We start from the raw sequence: 25,578 nt of genomic DNA, 5'->3' as shown, positions 1-25,578 counted from the left end.
TAGGATTACGTTTAGCCGTGGCTGAGCTTCTTAGGGTCGATGATTGCGATGAGAGTTCCGTCCACGCACCTCTCAACTTCGAGAATCTCGCCGCGGTCAAGGAAACGTTCTTGACTGCGGCTTTCTCCTGCAGCGTGAAGAGAAATCTCAGATCCTTTTTCCTTTTCCCTCAACTGTAATGACCCTAGCGATGGCGGTAACAATGCGACTGACCGACGGTTGCAACAACCTAATAGCTTCTACATTCGAGACGCACTGCTAAAAACAAACCGTAGCAAAAAAAAAAAAAAAAAACATAGCGCGCACAACACTTGCATCGCAGTAGACAGCTTCAGTACTGCGTACGTTGCGTACGTAATGGTGTTGCGTACGCAAGATTGCTACGTCCTGCAAAGAATCTGAACCTGGCAACGTTTAACGTTAGAACGCTATCTAGTGAGGCGAGTCTAGCAGTGTTATTGGAGGAATTAGAGGGTAGTAAATGGGATATAATAGGGCTCAGTGAGGTTAGGAGGACAAAAGAAGCATATACAGTGCTAAAAAGCGGGCATGTACTGTGCTACCGGGGCTTAGCGGAGAGACGAGAACTAGGAGTCGGATTCCTGATTAATAAGGAAATAGCTGGTAACATACAGGAATTCTATAGCATTAACGAGAGGGTGGCATGTCTTGTTGTGAAACTTAATAAGAGGTACAAAATGAAGGTTGTTCAGGTCTACGCTCCTACATCTAGTCATGATGACCAGGAAGTCGAAAGCTTTTATGAAGACGTAGAATCGGCGATGGGTAAAGTCAAAACAAAATACACTATACTGATGGGCGACTTCAATGCCAGGGTAGGCAAGAAGCAGGCTGGAGACAAGTCAGTGGGGGAATATGGCATAGGCTCTAGGAATAGCAGAGGAGAATTATTAGTAGAGTTTGCAGAACAGAATAATATGCGTATAATGAATACCTTTTTCCGCAAGCGGGTTAGCCGAAAGTGGACGTGGAGGAGCCCGAATGGTGAGACTAGAAATGAAATCGACTTCATACTCTGCGCGAACCCTGGCATCATTCAAGATGTAGACGTGCTCGGCAAGGTACGCTGCAGTGACCACAGGATGGTAAGAACTCGAATTAGCCTAGACTTGAGGAGGGAACGAAAGAAACTGGTACACAAGAAGCCAATCAATGAGTTAGCGGTAAGAGGGAAACTAGAGGAATTCCGGATCAAACTACAGAACAGGTATTCGGCTTTAACTCAGGAAGAGGACCTTAGTGTTGAAGCAATGAACGACAATCTCATGGGCATCATTAAGGAGTGCGCAATAGAAGTCGGTGGTAACGCCGTTAGACAGGAAACCAGTAAGCTATCGCAGGAGACGAAAGATCTGATCAAGAAACGCCAATGTATGAAAGCCTCTAATCCTACAGCTAGAATAGAACTGGCAGAACTTTCTAAGTTAATCAACAAGCGTAAGACAGCGGACATCAGGAACTATAATATGGATAGAATTGAACAGGCTCTCAGGAACGGAGGAAGCCTAAAAACAGTGAAGAAGAAACTAGGAATAGGCAAGAATCAGATGTGTGCGTTAAGAGACAAAGCCGGCAATATCGTTACTAATATGGACGAGATAGTTCAAGTGGCTGAGGAGTTCTATAGAGATTTATACAGTACCAGTGGCACCCACGACGATAGTGGAAGAGAGAATAGCCTAGAGGAATTCGAAATCCCACAGGTAACGCCAGAAGAAGTAAAGAAAGCCTTAGGAGCTATGCAAAGGGGGAAGGCAGCTGGGGAGGATCAGGTAACAGCAGATTTGTTGAAGGATGGTGGTCAGATTGTTCTAGAGAAACTGGCCACCCTGTATACGCAATGCCTCATAACCTCGAGCGTACCGGAATCTTGGAAGAACGCTAACATAATCCTAATCCATAAGAAAGGGGACGCCAAAGACTTGAAAAATTATAGACCGATCAGCTTACTGTCCGTTGCCTACAAAGTATTTACTAAGGTAATCGCAAATAGAATCAGGAATACCTTAGACTTCTGTCAACCAAAGGACCAGGCAGGATTCCGTAAAGGCTACTCAACAATAGACCATATTCACACTATCAATCAGGTGATAGAGAAATGTGCGGAATATAACCAACCCTTATATATAGCCTTCATTGATTGCGAAAAAGCATTTGATTCAGTCGAAACCTCAGCAGTCATGAAGGCACTACGGAATCAGGGTGTAGATGAGCCATATGTAAAGATACTGGAAGATATCTATAGCGGTTCCACAGCCACCGTAGTCCTCCACAAAGAAAGCAACAAAATCCCTATAAAGAAAGGCGTCAGACAGGGAGATACGATATCTCCAATGCTATTCACAGCATGTTTACAGGAGGTATTCAGAGGCCTGGAGTGGGAAGAATTGGGGATAAAAGTCGATGGAGAATACCTTAGCAACTTGCGATTCGCTGATGATATTGCCTTGCTTAGTAACTCAGGAGACCAATTGCAATGCATGCTCACTGACCTGGAGAGGCAAAGCAGAAGGGTGGGTCTGAAAATTAATCTGCAGAAAACTAAAGTACTGTTTAACAGTCTCGGAAGAGAACAGCAGTTTACGATAGGTAGCGAAACACTGGAAGTGGTAAGGGAATACATCTACTTAGGGCAGGTAGTGACCACGGATCCGGATCATGAGCCTGAAATAACCAGAAGAATAAGAATGGGTTGGGGTGCGTTTGGCAGGCATTCTCAAATCATGAACAGTAGGTTGCCACTATCCCTCAAAAGGAAAGTGTACAACAGCTGTGTGTTACCAGTACTCACATATGGGGCAGAAACCTGGAGGCTTACGAAAAGGGTTCTGCTGAAATTGAGAACGACGCAACGAGCTATGGAAAGAAGAATGATGGGTGTAACGTTAAGGGATAAGAAAAGAGCAGATTGGGTGAGGCAACAAACGCGGGTAAACGACATCTTAGTTGAAATCAAGAAAAAGAAATGGGCATGGGCCGGACATGTAATGAGGAGGGAAGATAACCGATGGTCACTAAGAGCTACGGACTGGATTCCAAGAGAAGGGAAGCGTAGCAGGGGGCGGCAGAGAGTTAGGTGGGCAGATGACATTAAGACGTTTGCAGGGACAACATGGCCACAATTAGTACATGACCGGGGTAGTTGGAGAAGTATGGGAGAGGCCTTTGCCCTGCAGTGGGCGTAACTAGGCTGATGATGATGATGATGATGATGATGATGATGCAAAGTGCGCATGTGCAGAACGCAACATGAACGGTACGTGATGCGTACGCGGCCGCTGCGTACGCACACATCCGATTCTTGAGTGCGTATACGTGGGGAGCCTTGCGTGCTGCTCTCGTGGTTCTCGTTTGTTCGGGAGTGCGCGAGACAAAAGACTTTCGCAACATGTCGGCGTCGAAGGCGACCAATGAAAGGCTGTACTTATGAATGGCCTATGATTTGGCTTTGCTGCGTGTAGTGAACGCGCCGAAGCCATTCCCGGATCCTGCACGGTGGGAATCCATAGCAAAAAAATATGAACTTTGTTTTTGCAAAAGTGTTCTGTGTACGCTGTTCGCGCGAAAGGCTCGACCTCCTGTTGGCACAGTTCATTGCAAATGACCGTGCCAGTCTCAGAAAGTGAGTACTCGGTTTTTACTTTTCTCGATATGATTCGTGTATTGCATCCGTATTAAAATTAGAGTCTCTTAAAGGCCTAAATATAGTTCAACGTTGCGTGAACGAGCCCATACGTAACATCACGTTGGCGAGATCAACAGCGCCTATACTTCGACCGATTGTTCGACGTACTGGCGGACGCGGCCAACGCGTTCCGACGCGCCCGGCGTTTAACAATGCTCGCCCGCTTACGTATACGTAGGAATTTCTCTACTAAAAACCCTGACGTGGCACGCGCTCCTACGTTCCGCACAGCGCTTGCGTACTGCGTACGTATCGTCATGGCGCAGTACTAAACTGTCTAGTGTCAACGCTTCTAAATCTTGTGGTCCGCGATATTCTAGCTCATCGCAAATCCATCGCATTCTGTTTTTAGGGCGCCTAAACTGTCTTCGCAACTTGCCTTCGCTCATGTCGTACGCGTCGCACCGTTGCCTCTCGTCCCGTCGCTGTCTTAGGCCCAACGCTCGCCAGCAACACAACCAAAGAAGCCACTATCGGCAACCCTCTTGTCGCGCCGGCCAGCGCGAGACTAGCAGAGGGCCACGGTTTCCATAGCAACCATCAAGATCATGCTCGCCACCGCGCGCGACCCTCGAGCGAACCACTTCTCCGCAGTTCCTCTCGTAGTAGACGATGGGTTCCTTTCCAGATTATTGACAACCTCTGTGACGACAACAAAATTTGTTGTCGCACCCACCAGGGATGACGAGAACGAAGCGCCAACCAATGGCGTTCGTGAGAGCCAACCGGTTCCAAAGCGAACCGTTACAGAATACGGCCCCAGAAAAGGCATGGACTAGTCCATTTCAGAGGCCACGCGCAGGCATCGGAGCGGTGGTGCTAGATGGCACCGAGTGTTCCAAGGCACGCCCGAAAGAGGAGTCCCATTGCAGTACACGCCTCCCACATAACGTGTTTCTATGGTGGCAACACGTTGGGTAGCTATATTGATTCAATTCACTGTGGGAATCGATGTCAGCAAAGTTTTCTGTGCTGTTTGCTCTGATTGACAATAATTAGCGGTGATGTTGACGGCGAATGTAATTTCTTCAACGTTTCGTTCAACACGATAGTGGTGAGATGATGTTAAACGTTACCTTGCGTGCACCACTGCTGTTTGTCTGCAAGTATGCAGAACGCATATGGAGACGGGTTCGCTTGACGTACTATTGTGCGCCGTATTTCATAACCTCTCAGAGGGTTCAGCACTGTCATTGCCTCAGATGGCACACCGCATCGTGGCAGAAGTATTAAACTTTAATTGAATTATGGGGCTGTACGTGCCAAAACCACAGTCGGATTATGAGGCACGCCGTATAGAGGTAGACTCCGGATTAATTTTGATACCATGATGTTCTTTAACGTGTTCCTAAATCTAAGTGCTTCAGCGTTTGTTACTTCGGCCCCGTCAAAATGTGGTTGCCACAGTCGGTATCAAACCCGCGACCTCGTGCAATGCCATAGCCGCAAAGCTACCGAGGGGCCACGGAAGTGTTGATTTGACGTGCGACCGCTTCCGTAGTGTCGCCTAGATGATGTGGTGCGTTTTAATTAGAGTTTTAATTTTGCGTTCTTAAGCTCCGCTCAGCAGCTGAGCGGAGCGGAAGCGCGACTGCGCATGCACTCTCCGCTTAGCCGCAAGCGGGCTAGCGGAGCCGCAAACACGGTCCGATCCACACGACGGGCCAAGTCTGCGGGCAGATCGGTCACGTGATGCGACGTCAAGGCCCGCCGCGGTCCGGTCCGGCGCAGAGCACATCCACGCGGTGGACCGCCATAGCAGACGGGAGAGCAGACCAACCAGCTACACTCTCGGCCAGAGTGTTATCATTGTTATCATTCCGGCTTGAGTGCCAAAAAGCCGGGAACTGCTCAACGAGGAATGCAAAATAAAAAAAACCTCCTCGTCCCTCCAAGAGGACATGGTGTTTAAAAATATATCTGCTGCCCGCACGGGCAGGCGGAACGGCGGACATGAAACGACTGGCTCTTGATGAGCCGAAAGCTAGATTGGATTATAAATCAATCAATCAATCAATCAATCAATCAATCAATCAATCAATCAATCAATCAATCAATCAATCAATCAATCAATCAGATTTATTTCCTTGGAATAGGAGGAGTACGGGACTAAAAGCTTGAGCAGCTCGACGAGGTCACGACCCCTTTACAGTTGACAAAACAGCAGGATGATGGTCAGTCATGCACAAAGAGTTCAAATAAATCAACGAATATTACATAACATCGAGCAACAAAAAAAGTTCTGTAACAAAGCGCAAGAACAATTCAACCCAATTTCATAGACTTGAAATGGCATGAACATGAAAAACAGCGATCGACAAGTAGAGGGAAAAGAATTCGAAAGGATGTACTATTCCTGAAAATAAATCGACTAGGCGAAACGCTTAATGAGAGAATTTTGATTACACGAAGGATCAAAATCTACATGGTTTAATAGGTTCAGAAGGGAAGGTAGCTTATAGGACAAAGATTATTCATCATACGTAGTTCTAGGGGTGGGTACAGTCCACATTTCTTTGTGCCTGGTAGAACGAACACTTGTGTTTGCTTTTAAGAGGAAGCTTTAGCTCGGGCCCAACTCCGACGCGGCCTATTCAAATACATGTAAAAACGCAAAAACGTTTTTCTGAGATAACCCCTGGACCGATTTTAATGAAATTTGTTGCATTTGAGAGAGAAAGTTAAATTCTAGTGACCGTTGGAAGCGGAATTTCGATTTAGGGCTTGAATTTTGTTAAAAGAATTTTCAAAAATTCAGACGTTTGAAAAAAATAGAAGCACGAAGTTTACAAGCAAATAGCTCTGCATCAAGAACAGCTATCGCGATTCTGTAAACGGCATTCATTAGACCATTCAAAGCGGACAAATTTGATATGTCAGTTTACATCTTACGTGAATTTGTTACGTTGTTTACGAAGGTTCTGCAAAAGTTGTAATTACACATTACTCCATTTTTTGAGGTTCATGTGTAACATATCAATTTTGTCCGCTTTAGATGTGCTATCAGGTACAATTCACAGAATTTCGATATCATTTTTTCTTGCTGAGTTACGGAGTTGTAAACTTGATAGTTTCGTTTTCTGAAAATTTTCGATTTTCGCCAAATTTTTATAAAAATTTGACGACCTAAATCGAAAATTCGAAACCAACAGTCACTAGATTTTAAGCTTTTCTTTTAAATGCAGCAAACCCCGTCAAATTTGGTGCAGTGGTTGCCGAGAAAAACGAATTCTCCTTTTACATGTATTTAGATAGGAGCACCCGAGCTAAAGCTTCCTCTTAACTTTGCAAGATTAATTATGGTATTGGTACCATAGATAACAAAAGCTTTATAACACAGCATCAGCCTATAATTAAATGAACAGAACACTGGAAGAATTTCGTACTTCGTAAAAAGAAGTTTTGTTGAAGAAGCATAATGTACAGTAGCAATATGTCGTATGGCTCTTTTGTGCAGCAAATACAGGTTGCGCAAATTTGTTACGCCAGTAGTACACCGCACTATGCTGCAGTACTGCAACATAGAGGACACCAACGCATTGTAGATCATAATCTTCACCTTTGTAGGAAGAATACATCGCATACGTGCAAGGACACCAATGGCAGACGACATCTTTGAATGGAGGTTTTCGACATGTACATTCCATGCAAGGTGCTTTGAAAAATGTATTCCAAGGGTTTTAACAGAATCCACCAACTGTAACTGCTGAGAGCCCAAAAATAAATTCAACTTCTTTGTCAGCGTTTTTCCTTTAGGCGTGTACAAAATAACTTGTGTTTTTGAAGGGTTTATTTTTAAAGAATTCACCGTGGCCCAGGCATCTAGGTTAGACAGCTTTTGTTAGCCATCGCTTCTATCTCTGTTTCGAAGTTCCGTGTAATAAAAACTGTCGTGTCATCAGCATATGAGACGAATGTTGCGTTGTCTGTGCAGTGTACAATATCATTTATGTAAATAAAAAATAAGAGTGGCCCTAGAATGCTTCCCTGTGGCACACCAACAACGACCAGCTTCCTTGCAGATGTTCCGTTCTTTGTATGTACGAATTGTGTCCTGTTTGAAAGATAGGATTCTAAAAGCGCATGCGCTGTACCACGCACACCATAGTTTTCTAATTTACTAAGAAGGATGGTAGGATCAATTAAGTCAAATGCCTTGGAAAAATCGACGTATATGCCTAATGCCATTTGATTGCGACTGAATGCATCTATAATTATTTAGGCTGAAGACACTCTGTTGCCGGACAACATTCGTTGGCTACGCCAAAATCGCTGCGGTTTGGATGCGGTCCGCCGCCAAAACGGAAGCGGGAAAAGCCGCGGCGACATGTTGGAACGCGAGGGCCGCGCTCTTGCGCGGGCCAACGGCGGTCCGCACGAACTGGTGACGTCCTATCATGTGATAGGACGTCAAGAGCAATTTGGTCCGTCGTGTGGATCGGCCTTTACAAGCTGCCTGAGTGGCGCGCGGAGCGTCGCTGCTCTCTTTCGCTGGCGACGGTGGTCGATGCGCGCGCCCTCTCTCGTGCGTGCAGCGAGGCACCTCGCTTGCCTTGTTCTTTCCAAAGATGGCTGACTATGCCGTGCACTTCAACCCCACCTTTATGTTCGTCTGCGCAGCGCAAGCCACAAAAGCGATTTCACATAGACGAAGATTTATGTTTGCTAAAAGAAGTTGCAAATGCTGACCCATTTGAAAACCCCGCAGCGTGGTAGGACGTGCCGCGCACGTCCTACCACCTGCAAATGCATTCACAAATGCAAATGCATTCCGATCCTACGGCTTTTTTTTCAACAATATCTAACGAAAACACACACCTACAACACCCGGCACATATGTTACAATAAGGAAAAAATACGTGCAAACTACGGCACCCAGAAACTTAGCTACAGAATTTCCAGTTTTTTAAACGATCACCATCCTGCTGTAAACATTATCCAAGAAAGTAAATCATTCAAAGCTTTAAAATATAACATCACTATGTATCTATTGTCACTGCAGGCATAACCACTCCTTTTGTTTTGTTTTTTCTGTTGTTTCTTACAGCATTTTTCCCAATTGTACATAAATATTCAATATGAAATAACTCTCGTTTCAATGTTACCAACCACTCTGTATTTCCATCTCGTTTAGTGTTTATTTTATGCGCTGAATGTCTTGCGCTCTCGAATGGGAGCAAGGGCACAGACTCCTTGTCAGGCAACCACTTGCCTTTTGGTCTGCGCCCTAGGCAACTGTACCACACGTTGTCTGAATAAACTCTTTGACTTGACTTTGACTTGAGCTGTGCAGCGCGTTGGCGTCAGAAAGGATTGGATTGGATGCGGAATGCAAGCTCGCTAGCTATCATGTGGCGTTTCCCAAGACGGTGCTTAATTTTCCACTATAGATAAAATGGACCGGTGACGCATTACAAGCGCACGTCTAGATGCGTCATGGACAAAGTGATATATATTCGCTTTGCTTTATAAACGTGATCAATGGGTGTTTTTATTTGGTTCATCACTTTGAATTCAGCCAGAGGGCGCTGAAACTACGAAAGGTTCACTCCGCTACTCTAAAAACGCTTAACTAAAAAGTTAAAATCGCCCGTCGTTCCGCTGTGGTTTAGCGGGGCAACTCGGGGCGGAGCGTCCCGTAAAGGCGATCAACTAAAACACTCCATTAATGCGGCTCTGCTTCTGCACGCTTGACCTATTTGCATGGTGTTTGTTGTTAAGCAATAGCAGAGACCTTGAACTTACATTTATCCCGTTTCCCCGCAAATGCTGTCGTGTCTATAGTCGGGTGCAACTTTAGAAAAAAGGGGCATTTACTCCTCAAAAGCGGATGCACCCGAGTCTCCACCAATGGGCGCGCACTGTAGACTGACAACATAAGCCGGACGGCCGGTGACTACGCCGATGGAGAAGATGGCCGCCCGCACTTCGAACTGGGCCGAGACCCGTCAGTCGCGTGCGTCTTCCCCTCGTCATAGTGAATTCCCAAACTGTTTGTGGTGGTCCTACCATGCCGAAAATATTACTGCGAGCTTAGGACGCACCATTCGTGCCGCGTGCGTTTATTCTGAGCCGTGATCCGGTGACGAAGAATTGCAGCGAGCATCGCTGACGCTGTGCTATGCTTCGTCTGAAAACAGGATTCCGCGACCGCACACCGCTACAAACATCCTGCGTGTTTGTTCCATGGTGTTTTGTTTTGCTCCAAAGTGAAGTTACGACGAGGAAAGTTTGCCAAAGTCTGGTGCCTACTGTTAGCGACAGGTCAGTTGTGTACTGTGTCGCTGTACAAAAAATTTCATTCTTGAAAATACGCTTGTGAAAACACAAAATCAAAGAAATATAAATGTTAGGCTATTGAAAACCAAGAGCAGTTATTTAATACGATGAATCAAGCATTTTTGTACCTTCCTTGCCTCGATCGTCTTCTCGCCCCCAGGTTTGTAATAGGTTTCAATAAATGCATTTTTTAAGTACTTGTTAAATAGTAATTGATTCATATTAAGCTCGGAAAACTAGTAGTAAATGTGCTGTGTACATGTAAACCAGCGCAAAAGCCATGCCGAGCTGCTCTCTCTACTTTTGGCCCTTGCACCGAAGCTAAATAGCAGACGACGCGCAGCGTCGTAGAAGGCACGGGGTTATTTTTCTCTCGCGATCCGGCATGTGCTGTAGCATTCCAATCACGAGAGCTCTACCGAACCAGTCATCAGAATACAAAAGTCTTTATTTATACTGAGAATTACGCGTTTTAGAAGCACGGTTTTTTGAGCAGGACTACTTTAGTCGCGGAGGCAATCGGCTGTTGCGCTTCGGTCATCTGGGCAGGGCCTCCCCTTTTTTCTATAGTTGTGCTCGACTATAGTGGTAGCGTTTCCTTGCCTTCTGACGTCACCCTTTCCTAACTCTCTCCCCCCCTCTTGTATGGGAACTGCGAGCGAAGAGTGGCAAGGCTGTTATTCACTCCTTTCGTGACTGCGTCGGTTTTACCCCTTCTCTGCCTCCTCTGCCCCCTCCTCCATACCATTCCATCTACCTTCTCTTTGGACTTGCACGTTAGTGGAAAGGTAATCGCTGCAATTTCAGCAATGGTTTTTCGGCAGGTCACGGATAATTACAGCTGTCAAAAGGCTAATGCAGCGACGCCATGGAACTCCAGAGGGTATTGCGAACATTCGACGCTGTGCAAAGGATAAACGAGTTTCTGACGTCTTCCTTCTTCTATACCACGTTCTTTTCATGTATATACACGTTCTGAACTATCCCGGACGTGGCGTACAAGACACCACCACCAGCAGCAGCAGCTGCCGCCGCCGCAGCCGCCGCCGAAGGAAGTCGAAGGAAGAGCAAAGAAAGCTTCGCTTTAATAAAAAGAAAAAAACGAGAATGGACGAAAAGATAACTTGGCACAGGTGGGGACCGCACCTACATTTTCCGTACGCGTGTGGAAGACTTGGATTCGACTGTTCTATGGAGAACTAGGTGCAAGGACTCTAGAACATTAACCCAGCCTAATGTTTTCTGACGCTTTCGAGCTGCGTGAGTTCTTTTTCCCCGTAGTTACATGATGTTTTTAACCCAATAAGCAGGCGCAGCGGTTAATTGACCGCTAATGTTGAGTTTTTCGCGTACGATGTGCACAACAAGTAGCTCTTGCATTGTCAAGCTTTTTTCTGCTCCTCTCACGTCAAACGCTGCCGTGATCCATGTAATCTTTTCCGAGGTTCTTTGCGAGTCATTGTTTATTTCTCTTTAGTTATGTCGCATATAAAGTTTTCCTAGAAGCGTCAATCATATGAAGACAACATTTCAAGTTTAAGAAACGGTTCGATCGCCCGCCCTCAGTTATTAAGCAAGGGCAAGACGCTGCCACGCCATGTTTAACAAGCGATTATAAGAGAAGCTACGTGTAAGGTGTCACGCCATCTTATGAGTTTCGCTTCCCCTCCTTTAATATGTGCCAGTCAGGCGGCGCTGTTGCGAAACTCCTCTTAATGTAATTGCGGTTGGGCACCGCCGGCAATTGTGTCCTTAAAACTGGGATACGTAGCGCAAGAATGACACAAGGACGAAGCAGGAGCACGGGACCTTGTGTCATTCTTGCGCTATGTATCCCAGTTTGTACGTATCCCACCAACATGCCCAAACTTCTTCCCTGCTAAAGTGTATCTTTAACACAGCGTTTGCTATGAGGAGTAACGAGTGACTTAACGCCGGCCAATAAGGAATTGCTATTACGCAAGTAAAGCTTTGTCATTACGAGCCCAGGTTCAGCGCTAAACCATAAGTATTCGCATTCAATCATTTCAGAACGAGACACAGAGAGGGAAAATACAATAATAAGGGGAAAAAACAAATTGAGCGAACAATACACACAGTGCTTACAACACTCCTCAGTGATTAATACGTGGTGCGTACCTTTAAGTAGTCATGACGTTCATCATGTTAGTTGGAAGTACTAGCTAAAGATGCAAGAAACGAGCATTTGTTGTCATTAAAAAGAAAAAAAATGATTTTTCGCTCTGCTAACTGTGGCTCTCTTTTTCAAGAAAAGTGTTAAAAGCTGCAGTTGTGCGCGTGAAGAAGCCATGCTTCTTCGCTGAATCCTTTTTATACCGTGTTATATATCCCTTCACGAGTGAAATAATGTAACAAAACAACACTTTTCTGACAGTTCTCATCGCAGGAGAAACAGGCTTTATTGTCCCATCGATCGTTAACTTACCACCTTACCACTTTTGTTTACTTGTATATTTGCTCGATGACTCGATTGAATGACGTCGTAATAATCAATTGGAATTGTTACTGCCAGCCAATAACCCTGACACATTTCTTCAGAGTAGTGGCGTTTCATACCCTTTCCCACGTCTGCACTATCCGCGGCCAAAAAAAAGAGAGACACTAAATGGACAAAGAAAACGAATGCAGAGAGCAGGCGAAGAGGGATAGGGTTTTCCGTGATTCCGAAATGAGCGTAGTTTCCTCACGTTGCGTTCGTTTTTCTTTTCCTTTTTCTCTCTCTTTTTTTTTAAATATGGCGTCTGGTCCCGTTACAGCGCAAATGCTATCCGCAGAAACTCCGCAGTGGCTAAGCCTGTATGACGGATCGACGACTAGAGTAGACGAGTAACAGCCGCAGTCGTTCCGGAAACCCGCTAAGTCGAGCTGATCGGACCACACCACGCCGCGATAAGGCGTCGACGTTCTCGTCAATCGCCGATCACGCGATATCGTTATAAAAACTTAAACAAAGCATCTCCTGCACCAGAAATCGGCACATATTAGTGTTATCTGGTTGCTTCCGTCGGCATGTTATCCAGACGTCGGCGGCAGGAGCCCTGAAGATTACAGGAGCATTGTGGCGACTGTAGAGTAAGCAGACGCTGTGGATCACATACAACGGAAGTGTCCACAGAACACTTTGCAAAAAAAAAAGAAAAAGGAAGCGAAAAAGACACACAGGTGTGCACGCGGTCACAAAGGGGAAATATTCAAGCGTGCCACCGCCTGTCCACATAATCGAACGAGTATATCTGGAAGGGCTATGCACAGGGGACCGGAATTAGTGGCAATCATGATTCTGTGCGCCTGTGCACGAACAAAAATACAGTAGGGCTCTCTGCTACACTTACAGGCAGAGCATTCCATTCAAGAATGAATCGGGTAAAAAACGAATGTTGAAAAAAAATGTGAACGAACGAAAAAACGAACGGAAGTATATCAGAAGTTATCATACCTCCAATGTGCCTGCGTTCCACTACGATTGCCTGTGAAAGGAAGGCAATTTGCATTAATCTCACTATCGAATTGAAGCAGCCATTTGCACTAACCTTATTCGCACTTTCAGTCACAGTCAATTTCAAAGCCAATCTTCTTTCTTTCATTGAAAGTATCTTATAGGTAACAACATCGTTCGTGGCCCTCCGTTTTGTTCTTTCTTGCTAGCTTTCTTGAGAGTCTGCCGGCCAAACCATCTGTACGATCACGCAGCACGCAAAGTGACCATGACGCTTGACTAAATTTAGTGGCTGGCAAATTAAAAAGCACTTAAAACGTCAATATGTCCCCTCTCCATGATAGAGGCATCCCAGCACTCGATTAGAATAATCGCGCAATTTTTAGTTGTCAGAACTAATTGAAATTACTGCTAGATGCTTATGCTGCCTGATTAATTAGCGGGCACATTTTCTTGTTCTTTCGCGAAAATGTTCTGGAAGAGCCAAGACTACGCGAAAATTAAATCCAGGTGATGGTCAGGGCGAAAATACCGAATAACAAGGGTGTCGAGCAAGAACAGCATATTTTCGCTGTTATTCACTACGTGCTCGCAGGAAGCATTCAATATTCCACGCTTGGTATGATTAGATATCAAGGTTAACGGGGGAATAGCTTACGAACCTTGGTGGATGATGTTTTGCAGATGACATTGTCGTGTTCAAGAACGCTGGAGATGAAGGGTGATAAGTGAGTCAGGGCCTGAACTGGCAAGGTACACTGATAGCTTAGAAAATTACCACGCAAGAAAAAGTGCATGTTCAATAACTTCGGCAAAGGAATAATAGTTCGCGATTTGTAACCTCTTGAAGCTGTCTTGAAGAGTGGACCTGCTTCATGAGAAGGAATCTACAAATGAAAAAGAATATTAATAAAATGGTTTGAACTGCATAGCTCGAGTCATGAAGAACAGCTTACCGATATATATTATACAGGTGCTCCAATTATCATGCATCAAGATTTTAAATATATGGCAATTGGGTTATTCGAAGAAATCCTAGCGCATATTATTTCCAGTACAGTGGAGTAGCTGCCAGTAATTTTTTCGTTACTGAGATTTAATTATCCAACTCGTGAAGTACTATCCTAATTATCAAAGTGTCAATAAGGCATTTGTAGGCAACCACAAATGAGATCTAACTGCAGTATCTTCAGCTACGTACTAATTGCGCACTAGTTTTTTTTTCGACTGGTGAAGAAACCTTCCAAAATATGGAAAATACCATGTGACTGCGATCCCACCCACATCATGAAGCAGCCCCCTCAAATGAGCTGATTTAAAGTAACTTCTTTGCCTGTCGCAAACCCAAAGAGACAGCGCATCACCTTGATAATGGTACGGAAGGAGCACCAACAGCAGGCTTCGCGGCTTCGCAGTGATTCCTTCGTCTCATTTCTACGTCACACTTATCCGTCTCTCAACGCCAAGTGATCACATTGTTAACAAAAGCCCCCTTGATAAAGCGGCCGAAGCACCGCTCTGACTACGGCCGGAACGAAAAGCAGTGCAACAGGCATAGAATGTTTCAGATTCTTGGCTCTGCTCGCACCGCATCGAAAGAGTGCGTGCGCAACTACATTTCGCGCCAGCGAATCGCTTCAGAGCAAAGCCAAATTAAAGTGATGGTTTTATTTTTCATGAGTGTGCATACGTGCTGCAAACGCAGGTACGTGGCAAAAAAAAAAAAAAAAAAAACTAAATAAATAAAAGCGAGATACACAGACCGGGAAGCGACCGACGTGCAGAGAAAAGGCAAAACTGATGCGTTCAAGAAAGTAAATGTAATGTCCGGAATTGGCATTTGGACGCCTGCACAAAAAAAAGTAAATAAAAAGAACACTAGGGCGGAATTCAGAAAGCGTACTTACGAACACGTTTTGGCGTAAGAAAAACGTTACGGAAAAAAGCGTATTCACACAGCTAAAAGTGTGTAAGATCAGCAAGCTTACGATGCCCGCTGCTGCAAAGACTAGCGCTGTAGTCGAAAAAGTGCGTATATATGTAAGGGTAGCACAAGTGCGAACTTCAGAACTTCCGCCAATATCAAGCGTAAGTCGATTCACAAAACCTAAACAGCTGTCGCAGATGACGACTTCAGAAGAAATTTCTACGGCAGGGGTATAGCAATCTTACGAATGTGCATAGTTATCTTCATCTAAGCTGCTCGAGCTGGCGCAGGTAAGCGTAGGAACGTGCTGTGGCGGCTGATTGGCCAGAGGCCACCACTAATAGCCTAGGATGGCGCGTGATTATATCCTTGTGGCGAGCTCTGGTTTGCCATCTCAAAGTGCGTCGAGCTGTTTTTGTGCATAGTTGTATTGGGCGTGCGTTGCTGTGGAAGGCAGTAGATTAATGCTGTGCGGCGAACTTCTGCCTAATGTCTGATAGGCATTGTTTCTGCATGCGCGTAATAGCTTGAATTTTCATACTCGTCATGACACTCTGTTGGGTGTTAGCAAATAGAAGTGCATATATTATCCGTCCCTGACAACCGTCAAGCTTGTCATTGATGTGCGTTCTCTTGCTCAAGTTTGAGCTTTCTCTTGCTTATAGGGCTGCGGATTATTATTTTTTCCAACGCTCTGAGAGTATAATTCTCCATGCGAGATGAAACAATGAAAAAAACGCTTAAACGTTTCTAATTACCAAAACATATTGCTGTTGCACAATGCAATGTCGTCTTCCGTGCTGTTAGCCTCAGCCTTCTATTATATAGCTCATAGTTTTAATTCAGCACTAAGTCCAATCAACGTAGGGTGGTGCCCACGGTGTTGCGCATTCTTTGGTCTACTGTGGGAACCATCTTATACCCGCCGCGGTTGCTTGGTGGCTGTGGTGTTGGGCGGCTAAGCACCAGGTCTCAGGATCGAATCCCGGTCACGGCGGCTGCATTTCGATGGGGGCGAAATGTGAAAATACCCGTGTACTTAGATTAAAGAGCACGTTATAGAACCCCAGGTGATCTAAATTTCCGGAGTCCCGAAACACGGCGTGCCTCCTAATCAGATCGTGGTTTTGGCATGTAAGACCTCATAATTTAATTTTTTTACCAATATATGCGTGTGACGGATGGCAATACTGTCTATGATATAAAGCGGGACGTCAATAAGATGATATAAAAAAAAGAAATTGCGAACAAAATCACGTACCATCATTGATATGAAAATCATGTGGACTGCGAAGAATTGTCGCGCGCGCGCACATTCACGGACTTACGCAGATTTCTATTTATATGACCACACTGACGAGTATCATTGAAGACACTTCGTTTTTGCTAAAAAAAGCACACAGCATAGCTCGTAAAACTTTACTGTTCTTTTTATTTTTGCTTCTTTTGCATGCGCGAAGCCAGTGCCAGGAAACAGGTCATGGAAAGCCCAGACGACCAAGAAAACCCAGGACTGACTACAGCCATCATCGGCTTATGATTAGCTGAAGATGCTTATTCTAAACCCAGACTAACATCAGCCCTGTGCGAAATGACGTCACTCACGCCTTTCAGTCGCTTCGTGTGATGTTCTTTTCATAGTTCACTCCTCTCACTTAAAGGGCGCCTAAACTACCTCTGATAGTTTTTAAACATTTCAAGTAAAAACTCGCATCGAGTTCAGAATGACGTCACGATCAACGATGCCGAACGCGGCCGCGCTACGCGCCGCTGGCGCGCTATAAAAAATAAAAAAAAAACGCGAATTCCTCCCCGGGCCGTTTTGATGTCACCAAGGTGCACCTGGTGATATCACCAGGCGCAGACGCTGTCGACTGGTCGAACAAGAGCCTACGACTTCCGGTTAGTCTGCTATAGCAGGTGCGCGCGCTCCCTGCACTTCCTCGTCGTGTTGCTCGCTTGAGCGCGCTTTCGACTCGGTAACTACGGCCCGCAGCGCAAGTGCCAAATCGCTCGCGTTATAACACAGTCGTGCTTAGAGGTCTGATTAGCAGCGCCAACAGAGCCCGACAGTGTTTTGCGATGGCTAGAAGGCATCCGTGTGCGGTGCTTGGCTGCAAAAGCGCCGACTGGAAAAACGAAACGACGCGACACCGGCTGCCTCATGATGATGCCGTATACGCAATGCCTAGTGGGGGCCGCGTTTCGGTCACCAAACGCGTGTAACCCGGCTTTTACGGCACCGTATCGAGAAATTCTCGCGGCTACGTGTTTGTTGCAGACTCGTGCACAACTGAAACATCCACAACCAAATTTAGACTTCTGGGTGGTTTAGGGGCCCTTTAAGCAACCGTTCACAGCGCTTGTGAATTTAGCGCAAGAATTTTCTTCCAGCCGGAGATGGTCTTACGGTGCTCCGCACCTGCTGCGCACTAGTCAGGTCAACATGGCGGCATGAAATAGCTGGTCACGGTGGCCTTTTATCGCGAAATGAACAATGGGAAGCGTGCCCTCACCCCTCACCCCCCCCCCCCCCAAATGACGCTAAGCGCAGACCTGAACCCGTCGTATCAGCAATGTCTGCATTTACGCCGCTGGAATTACGCTGCCTTGTATGCTCTATTGGCGGCGCACGTTCGATCACTATATTCAGCGCGTTTGGGCGAAGTAACAACATTTGTGTGTAATTAGGGGTGTAAGTGCATATCGTATGGATTGTACTGAAGGACTCAACAAACTTCACATCAAGGTCGTGGTGCTTGCAGCATACGGTCGACAACTCAGTTATTTCATTTATGTGTATCTTCCACATTAACGTTCAGCCACAGCGCACGTATCCGCAACTTATCAAGCTTCGACTCTGCCTCAGTGATAATTGTCGCTTCACATGTTTTAACTACCCGCAAGAAAAGTGGAAAAATATTTATCGCGAAAATGGTCAGGAAAGGGAACAACCCCCCCCCCCCCCCCCATCTCTCCATTTTCCTTCAAAAAACAAATTTTCTGGCAGCTGCTTTGCCAGAAAATTTCTGTAAAGCTCTGTTCTCCGTTTTTCTTTTTCCGTTATTTAACAAATTCTTTCTGTTTTACATTAAGAGAAATTTGTGTTTAAAAACAGCTATCCGTTTTGTATTACAGGAAAAGTCCTGTGTAATGTCAAAAAAATTTCTGTTATTTTAATAATATTTCCCGCTTTATTTTACAGAAAATGTATGCGTAAAACAATTATCCATGTTGAGGCACAAAAAAAGTTCTGTTTTCTGTTGGTCTTTTTTGTTCCACTGTACAGAAGTGTTACATGTAAAGACAATTTTCTATCGTGATGAATAACGGGCGAACCAGGAATGCCGCCGAAGCCAACGCTTCGAAAGAGCATTTCTCTTCGTGAGGGCAGTTGCCACCCTCACGAAGAGAATTTTCTTTGTAGAAACGTTGACTGCAGCCGATATTCCTTGTTCGACCACTGTTTATTACTTCTAGCCCCCATCTGCATGTGAACTTCTCTCATGTTGGAGTATTATTATCGCGCGTCACATAATAATCGTAAAATAAATATCACGTAAATATGCAGCTGGTCTCAAAACGAAAGTTAGGCTCTGCTCAAAGCTGCGAATGTTCAAATGCAGCGAAAGAAGACAAAGTTCACACGTAGCGCTCGTGTGTGTCTCCATTTTTACTTTACTCAGTTTTCTTGAGCTGCTGTTATACATGGTCAACACTTTCTCTCAGTAGCTGTAAGAAATAATTTGTAATTTAGGACATTGTAAAAGAAAATGAATTTTTGTTTTATTTTACACCGAAAGATAACTGGACAGATAAATATGAAAACACGAATAATAATAGAACTGCTTTTGCGCACTAGCTTCAGAAAACAAGCAGCATCGTTTTTTTCCCCCTCCATATGTTATAACAGCTTAAAAGTAAATTTCCCAGGCTATAGACGAGCTTTCGCTTGCCATGGATCACACGCGTACGTAGAGAAGGAAGAACAGGAAAAAGTACATGCCCTTTCAAAGCAAGGTAAGCGAAGTAAATAAATGCGCACATCTTTGTGTATAACAAGCACTCATGTCCAAGTTACGGAACTCCCCCGACCCTGTCAGTAAGTTTGTTTTGAACAAGTCACGGCATGTATTCAAGCGCAAATTTGCGACACAAAATAGCATCAAGATGGGTGCGCAGTGTGTATGAGGCATCATGGTAGGTGTGCATTATGTCACAGTGCCCAGATATCGTTAAGTGCACATTGAAGAGATCTGAGGGTTTTCAAGATTAATTCTCTTTCTACAAAGAAAAACAACCCAGTGTGGAACCGTGTGAGGGCCTGCTCACCAGCTGCGTGCTCACAGTCCAAAAAGGATTGGTGCAGCACGCTCTCAAAGTGGCCAGGCTCAGCGGTGCTCTGGAATAGGGGCGACGACCACTCAAGACGACAGAGACTTCGGTAAAACATGAAGACCTCTGTTAGCCGCTGAAAGCTGTAAATAGAGCAATAAAGTTTTTCCTTCCTTCCTTCAAAATGCAGATACAATTGAATGCTTGTTTGATGTAAAAAGTAACTGCTGTGTAAAGTCAGATATTGGTTTATATTGCAAAATAGTTTTCACCTGATAATTGTTTCACTCTAACGCTTGTTTTTTTTTTTTTTTTTCTGTGAATGAATGCTGGGGTGTTACGTGCGAAACCAGTATTTTATTATGAGGCATGCCCTAGTGGGGGACTTCGGGTTAGTTTTGAGCACCAGGAGATTTTTAACGTGCCCCTAATGCTGGGACACGCGAGTTTCTGCATTTCACCCCCATCAATATGCGGCCGCCACGTCCGGGATTCGATCCCGCGACCTCATGCTTAGCAGCACAACACTATAGCCGCTTAGCCACCGCGACGAGTGTTGTTTTTTTTTCTCGATAAACCAAGGAACCAGATGTTTCATGGAGTCATGCGTGACAAAGAGCACGTGGCAGCAGTAACACGGTGATAAATGATGCTACAAAGCAGAACCAGGCTACAGCTTGTGTCGTACAAAAATAGAAAAATGTATTATTTTAAAGCAAGAAAAACTGACAGCTATATATATAGGCCACCTGAAAACAAAACAGAAACAGTGAACTTCTTACTACAATGCAGGGGAACCAGCTTATATATCAAACCATATTAGTGCTGAAAAAGAAATAACTCAAAGTGGCCACGGCATTACGTTGATGAAGCCTTTTGCTTTAAAACTCAATCATGAAGACACCTGATTACGGAGAAAACTTTTGGTGCAAGGCCATGCTGCTTGCTTGGGTGCTGGACCTTGGTTCCTCTCTCAGGGTGTTATGCTGCGACTGATGTGAAAGCAACAGTGGTACTTTAATATACATATGACAGTAGCATGATTGTACAGAACTCAGTAAAGCACAATACATTTTTTTTCTTGAAGAGTGGTCAACAAAGCCCTGCAGTGTGTGCGTATGTCAGTACCGTGTGGGAGGCCACTTAGAAATTATGTTTATTCCAGTCAGACGACTATTTCGTTTCAGGTAACTGCAGAATATTAGTACGTGGCCAGTCAGTAGCACCATATACACTTTGATACAAACAGCACTTACCATAGGACATATTGTACATGCCCCCCCTCCCCGCACAAAACACGTGCACAACACACGCATGCACATGCTCACGCACACAACACACATACACACAACACACAAACACACAACGCACACAACTCCATGTTGGTGGTCGCTGCTTGTTTCAAAAATATAGAAGCCTACACAGAACATTGCACTGACAAGCTTCATTTTATTATTGCCAATATGCACTAAGCTAGTGGATGTCTGAACCTCAGGTTAATTGAGGAGTCTGTGGTTTTCTTTTTTAAGTACACTGAAGCATACAAAAGGCGGCAGATTCAGAATGGCTGTTGCTTCATTTTAAAGGAACAACAGTCAATGAAGACAAAGAAAGAAAAAGATCTCAGGTTGGTCTCCCCCGGTTCCGCTAGAAGTGTAATTACCACCCTACCACTGTCTTGGTCGTTTTGTAGGTAGTTTTCATGCGTGTCACCTATTCATGACAATATTAACATACCGTTCGCGCAACTATGGTTCGAACATTTTTTAATACATGCAGCCAGGTAAACGCGATATCAAAAACGAATGTGTACATTCTCTCATGACTTCCTGTTTTATAACTCTTCTAAACTAATCTTACTATTCCCTTGAGGGCATATGTTTAAATGGCGGAATTGAAGCCGATCAGTGGAGAAGTGATGCGACGACTTGATTACTTCTTGGCCTCAATTTCGGAATCTGTACAAATGCTTCAGATAAAATACTTGGGAAGTTATTCAGTGAATCCTTATAACTAGCAACCTGAACATTGCAATCTGTCGCACAAGTCCTCTTCATGTAATCCATATCAATAGGCTGGATTGTGCTATATGCTCCATACGCTTTTTTATTTTTTGAACTAAAAAAAAAAGTGGCACTTCCGTCGCAAAGGCGAAGCATCGATTGCGATAGCAAATTAGTAGACAGCTATACGAATTAAGGATACTAGTTTTATCGGCTGTATAAATTTGGAAACATTCGCTTACTGAACGAATTAACATTACGGTGTCCACGCGCATAAGCAAGCACGAACACATGACACTCGATGAGAGCGGACACTTGCTGTCAAAACCCTGGTGTGAGCAACCGCAGCAGCAGCACCGAGCGAAGTGAGCTTTGTGCGATCTATGGGTTCAACGCAAGAGCGGGGAGAACACAGCGCGCATAAAGGCACGAGCCGTCTGCAGATCACTTTCAAGATACGGCGCGGGGTCGCGCGCGCAAAGTACGCACTTGTTGGCGGAGTCGATGTCCCTCTCGCGCTGCCTCCGTCAGGTCCCCTTGCTCCCGGACGCGAAATGCGCAGTCGCAAACAAATTACACGTCAGCTATTTTAGTAAAAATGTCTAGCAGAATGGTACGAGGTAGAAAATAGTCCTAATAATTCAAAGTGTTGGACACATTACGTTAACTGTACAGTATTAGTTACGTCAAACAATGACACATATTGCTTTATTCCTTTTTTTAATAAATGCGTTGCTGCAGTTCAATTTATGCAAATTTTCACCATTTGTTTCTCATTTTTACACTCTACCATTCATACGTTTTCTTATTCTTCATCAGAGTCAGGAAGTGAGGCTAGCAAACAACGTGCGAGCAATTCTTCGTGGCCACGAGCGTGACGACAGCATATCTTCGCGGCTCAGGTACTCGCCCCTTCCGCGCTGTGCTTTTGAAATGCGCAGAGAGTACACAAAGCCACGTAGTCTAGTGTTCCAGCTAACTGTTTTCAAAATGAAGCGTCTTAGTCAGCGGCCAGGCAAAATCATTTCCCGACGGTAACGCACTATATACAACACTCGAACCGCGGCTAACGAAGCAACAAAATCAATACTGGATACCATGTGCCCTCATGTGCGGCGGGTTCATATACCAGCATCAAAGCAAATAAAATGTTACACAACAGAAAAAACATTCGCACTTTGCGTTCACTCCAATAAACTAAACACTCGAGCGTAGCTAAGAGCTACCGTCGCTTAGTGAGCTTTGTTGAGAGCTCACGCATGCTTTTTTTCTCACAGCCACAGCTAAAACAAGTACATTTCGAAACGGCAAAAATAGACAATATTACATTTGTCAAGCCCACTGGCTAGCCCTTACGTGTGCTATAACAAAAAACTAAAGCTAAATTTAATACCCAAATCCGACGTTACCTCACAAAGCGCATGGGTACGCTGAAATGCGTAGCTGCTAAGTTTTGTCACTGTCCGCCTAAATTTTCTTTGTGGGCTACATTGTAGTCCTCTTCTGCGTCATGAACACGCGGAAAATATAGCGTAACAGAATACGCCGTGCACTGCTTGTAATGTACTTGAAAACCACTCACCTCCTTGGATTTTTGAAAACAGAAATGGAGCAGTACCGACATGCGTTGACTCGAAAAGCAGCCATCTTGATTATGGCACGGGGCGTCAAAGCAGTACCGCAAACAGCGCGTTGTGCGTGGTATATGCAAGAAAACGGCGTGTATGAAGATAAAGAAACTCTTAAATTTAATTTTACATTTTTTACGCAGTTACAATAATTTAAAACGGTTACAGTTTAGTTTTGACTCGGTTTATAGGCTAGAGATCAAGAAGAACTGAAAATGCCTGTTTTTTTTTTTTAACAGGTTTCTGTCATAGTGCATTCAAAGAAAATTTCTGTAAGTTTTCTTTAATTTAACAGCTTTTTTTTTACATTGTAGCCGGCCAACTTAGAGGCCCGTGCTTTCCAATACATTGCGCCTGCAAAGTTGCATCCAACCAGTTTCGTGCCCCGCTGCTCCTGTGTGCTGGCGCCCCATCTTGTTGGTACCACAGAAGTGGAGCACCTGACAGCGGGATTTCTCTGGGAATCTCATCCACCACTCCTTCAAGGATTTCGTCCACATAACGCTGTCCAGTCAGTGTGTGATCGAAGAAGATGGGACCAACTGTAGCCCCGACGTAAATTACGCACCCCACATTGAGCGGCCACTGGTACAGGGGCCGAGCGCGCTGTACCCAGTGTGAATTTAAGTCACTCCTATAGTGTGTATTATGCAAATTCACCTCGGCGTTTCTGCAAAAATTTACTCCATCTGTCCACATGATGTTGCTCAAAAAGTCTGGTGACTCATCGGCTTTTGTAAGGACCCAATTTGAGAAATCCACACTATTTTGCAGGTGCCTGTCTTTCAAGCATTAGTGTAGGCTAAGGTGGTACGGGTGAAAGGCCGAGCCACGCTCCAAACTGATGATTTCGAAATTGGTACCTGGGTGGCCACGACCCCCGACGCTAACGTGAGGGTTTGAGGCCATAAATGCTAGAACATCCGTGCATAGGCTAGAGCTGAAAGATAGAGTCCTCCTCCGCTGTTTTTTGAAGCTGGCGTTTTGTCTCGGGTTTTATCATTTCTGATGGTCGTCGATGCGTTTGGCGTACTGTTTCCATGGCAGATATATCAAGCAGCCTTCCTGTTGTTGCCATTAGAACTACAGATTGCCAAAATCAACCCGGAGTCACTCATTACGGCATGCCTCCTAATAATATTGTGGCTTTGGCACGTAAAAGCCAAAAAATTAATTTGAAACATGGGACACAGTAAAGAAACTTCAGCGCAAGCTAATCACCGTGGCACAAGTGAGGGAGCGGGAAAGTCCAGGCGCAACGCTAATAGACAGGAAGACAGCAGCGTGGGCAGCCATCCAGCGTGGTTTGCCGATATTATGTTTGAGATGAAGAGGAAGAATTCGAGTGGGGCAGGTCAGGTACAGAGCAAGATAACCGGAGGTCTTAACAGAAGTGGGTGCGAATTGGTGCCATATGCAGTCGATCAGAGCAGATAATCATGAGGTCGAATGAGGTTAGCAAATTTGCAGGCGGTGTCGGCTGACGCAAAACTGTGGGATGCTTTCGTACGTAAAACAAGCCGATGATTATTGTGATGATGTAAAAGAAGGAGAGGTCCGCTTCAAGAAGTACACCACATGCTTTGCCTTCGCACACCGAGTCACCTTAGTTGTATGGCGTTTTACCCAAGGGACATCGACAGACGGCTCGGTGTAGGCCACACCATACGTATCCGTGATAGAATACAGCAAGGCTATAACCGCTCGTGCTGTATTGACGCAGCACGATAGTGCGCAAAACTGAATAAAAGCAACGCCATGAATTGAGAAGTTGTTTGCTATAGCGTACGTTGGCGACACGAGTGAAAAGGAAAAACCACCTTTGAGGACTAGAATAAACTCGGCAACGAGTGGGCATGCCGCCAAGGAAGGAATAAACAAAACGAAGTAGCAGATTACGTTAAGCAGAACTTGCACGGGGATTTCAGCTCTTGCGGCGAACAAGAGCAATTGCGCCAACCTACTTGTAAAGGGGGAAAAATACACGCAGAAAGACGTTATTGTTGCACAAGTTAAATGACGCAACCACTAAGGAAAGTTACATAAGACTACAACTTGTTCATCACTGATATGGTGGAGCAGGAGTACAGTAGTTTAGCAAAGTATCCATACAACAGCATAACAAGAAGTGAAAAATGATTCACCCATCTCTCCGCATGGCATGACCGCGAAAGTAGCAAAGCTGCCTAATAATTCCTTGTTTCCTTTGCTATTTTTTTTTTTCGTTTTACGAACGAATAAAA

General features: G+C 44.9%; 2 protein-coding genes across 2 annotated transcripts in view; one reads left to right on the top strand and one right to left on the bottom strand.

Annotated features, from left to right (window-relative positions):
- The window catches only part of LOC126546972 (cytochrome P450 4c3-like), a 70,688-nt gene extending 66,519 nt beyond the window's left edge, over nucleotides 1-4,169 (bottom strand). Inside the window, exon 1 of the mRNA XM_055062928.2 lies at nucleotides 4,086-4,169. Within this exon, the coding sequence (XP_054918903.1) occupies nucleotides 4,086-4,095 (10 nt within the window). The 5' untranslated portion in view covers nucleotides 4,096-4,169. The remainder of the gene's footprint in view (nucleotides 1-4,085) is intronic.
- Nucleotides 3,249-25,578, top strand: part of LOC126546976 (cytochrome P450 4C1-like) — a 72,332-nt gene continuing 50,002 nt past the window's right edge. Inside the window, exon 1 of the mRNA XM_055062929.1 lies at nucleotides 3,249-3,643. Coding sequence (XP_054918904.1) covers nucleotides 3,622-3,643 — 22 coding nt within the window. The 5' untranslated portion in view covers nucleotides 3,249-3,621. The remainder of the gene's footprint in view (nucleotides 3,644-25,578) is intronic.

Source organism: Dermacentor andersoni, chromosome 1 (assembly GCF_023375885.2).
Source record: "Dermacentor andersoni chromosome 1, qqDerAnde1_hic_scaffold, whole genome shotgun sequence".
Classification (NCBI taxonomy): domain Eukaryota; kingdom Metazoa; phylum Arthropoda; class Arachnida; order Ixodida; family Ixodidae; genus Dermacentor; species Dermacentor andersoni.
The sequence above is the reverse complement of the archived record's forward strand: the minus strand, read 5'-3'. Positions and strand labels throughout refer to the sequence as shown.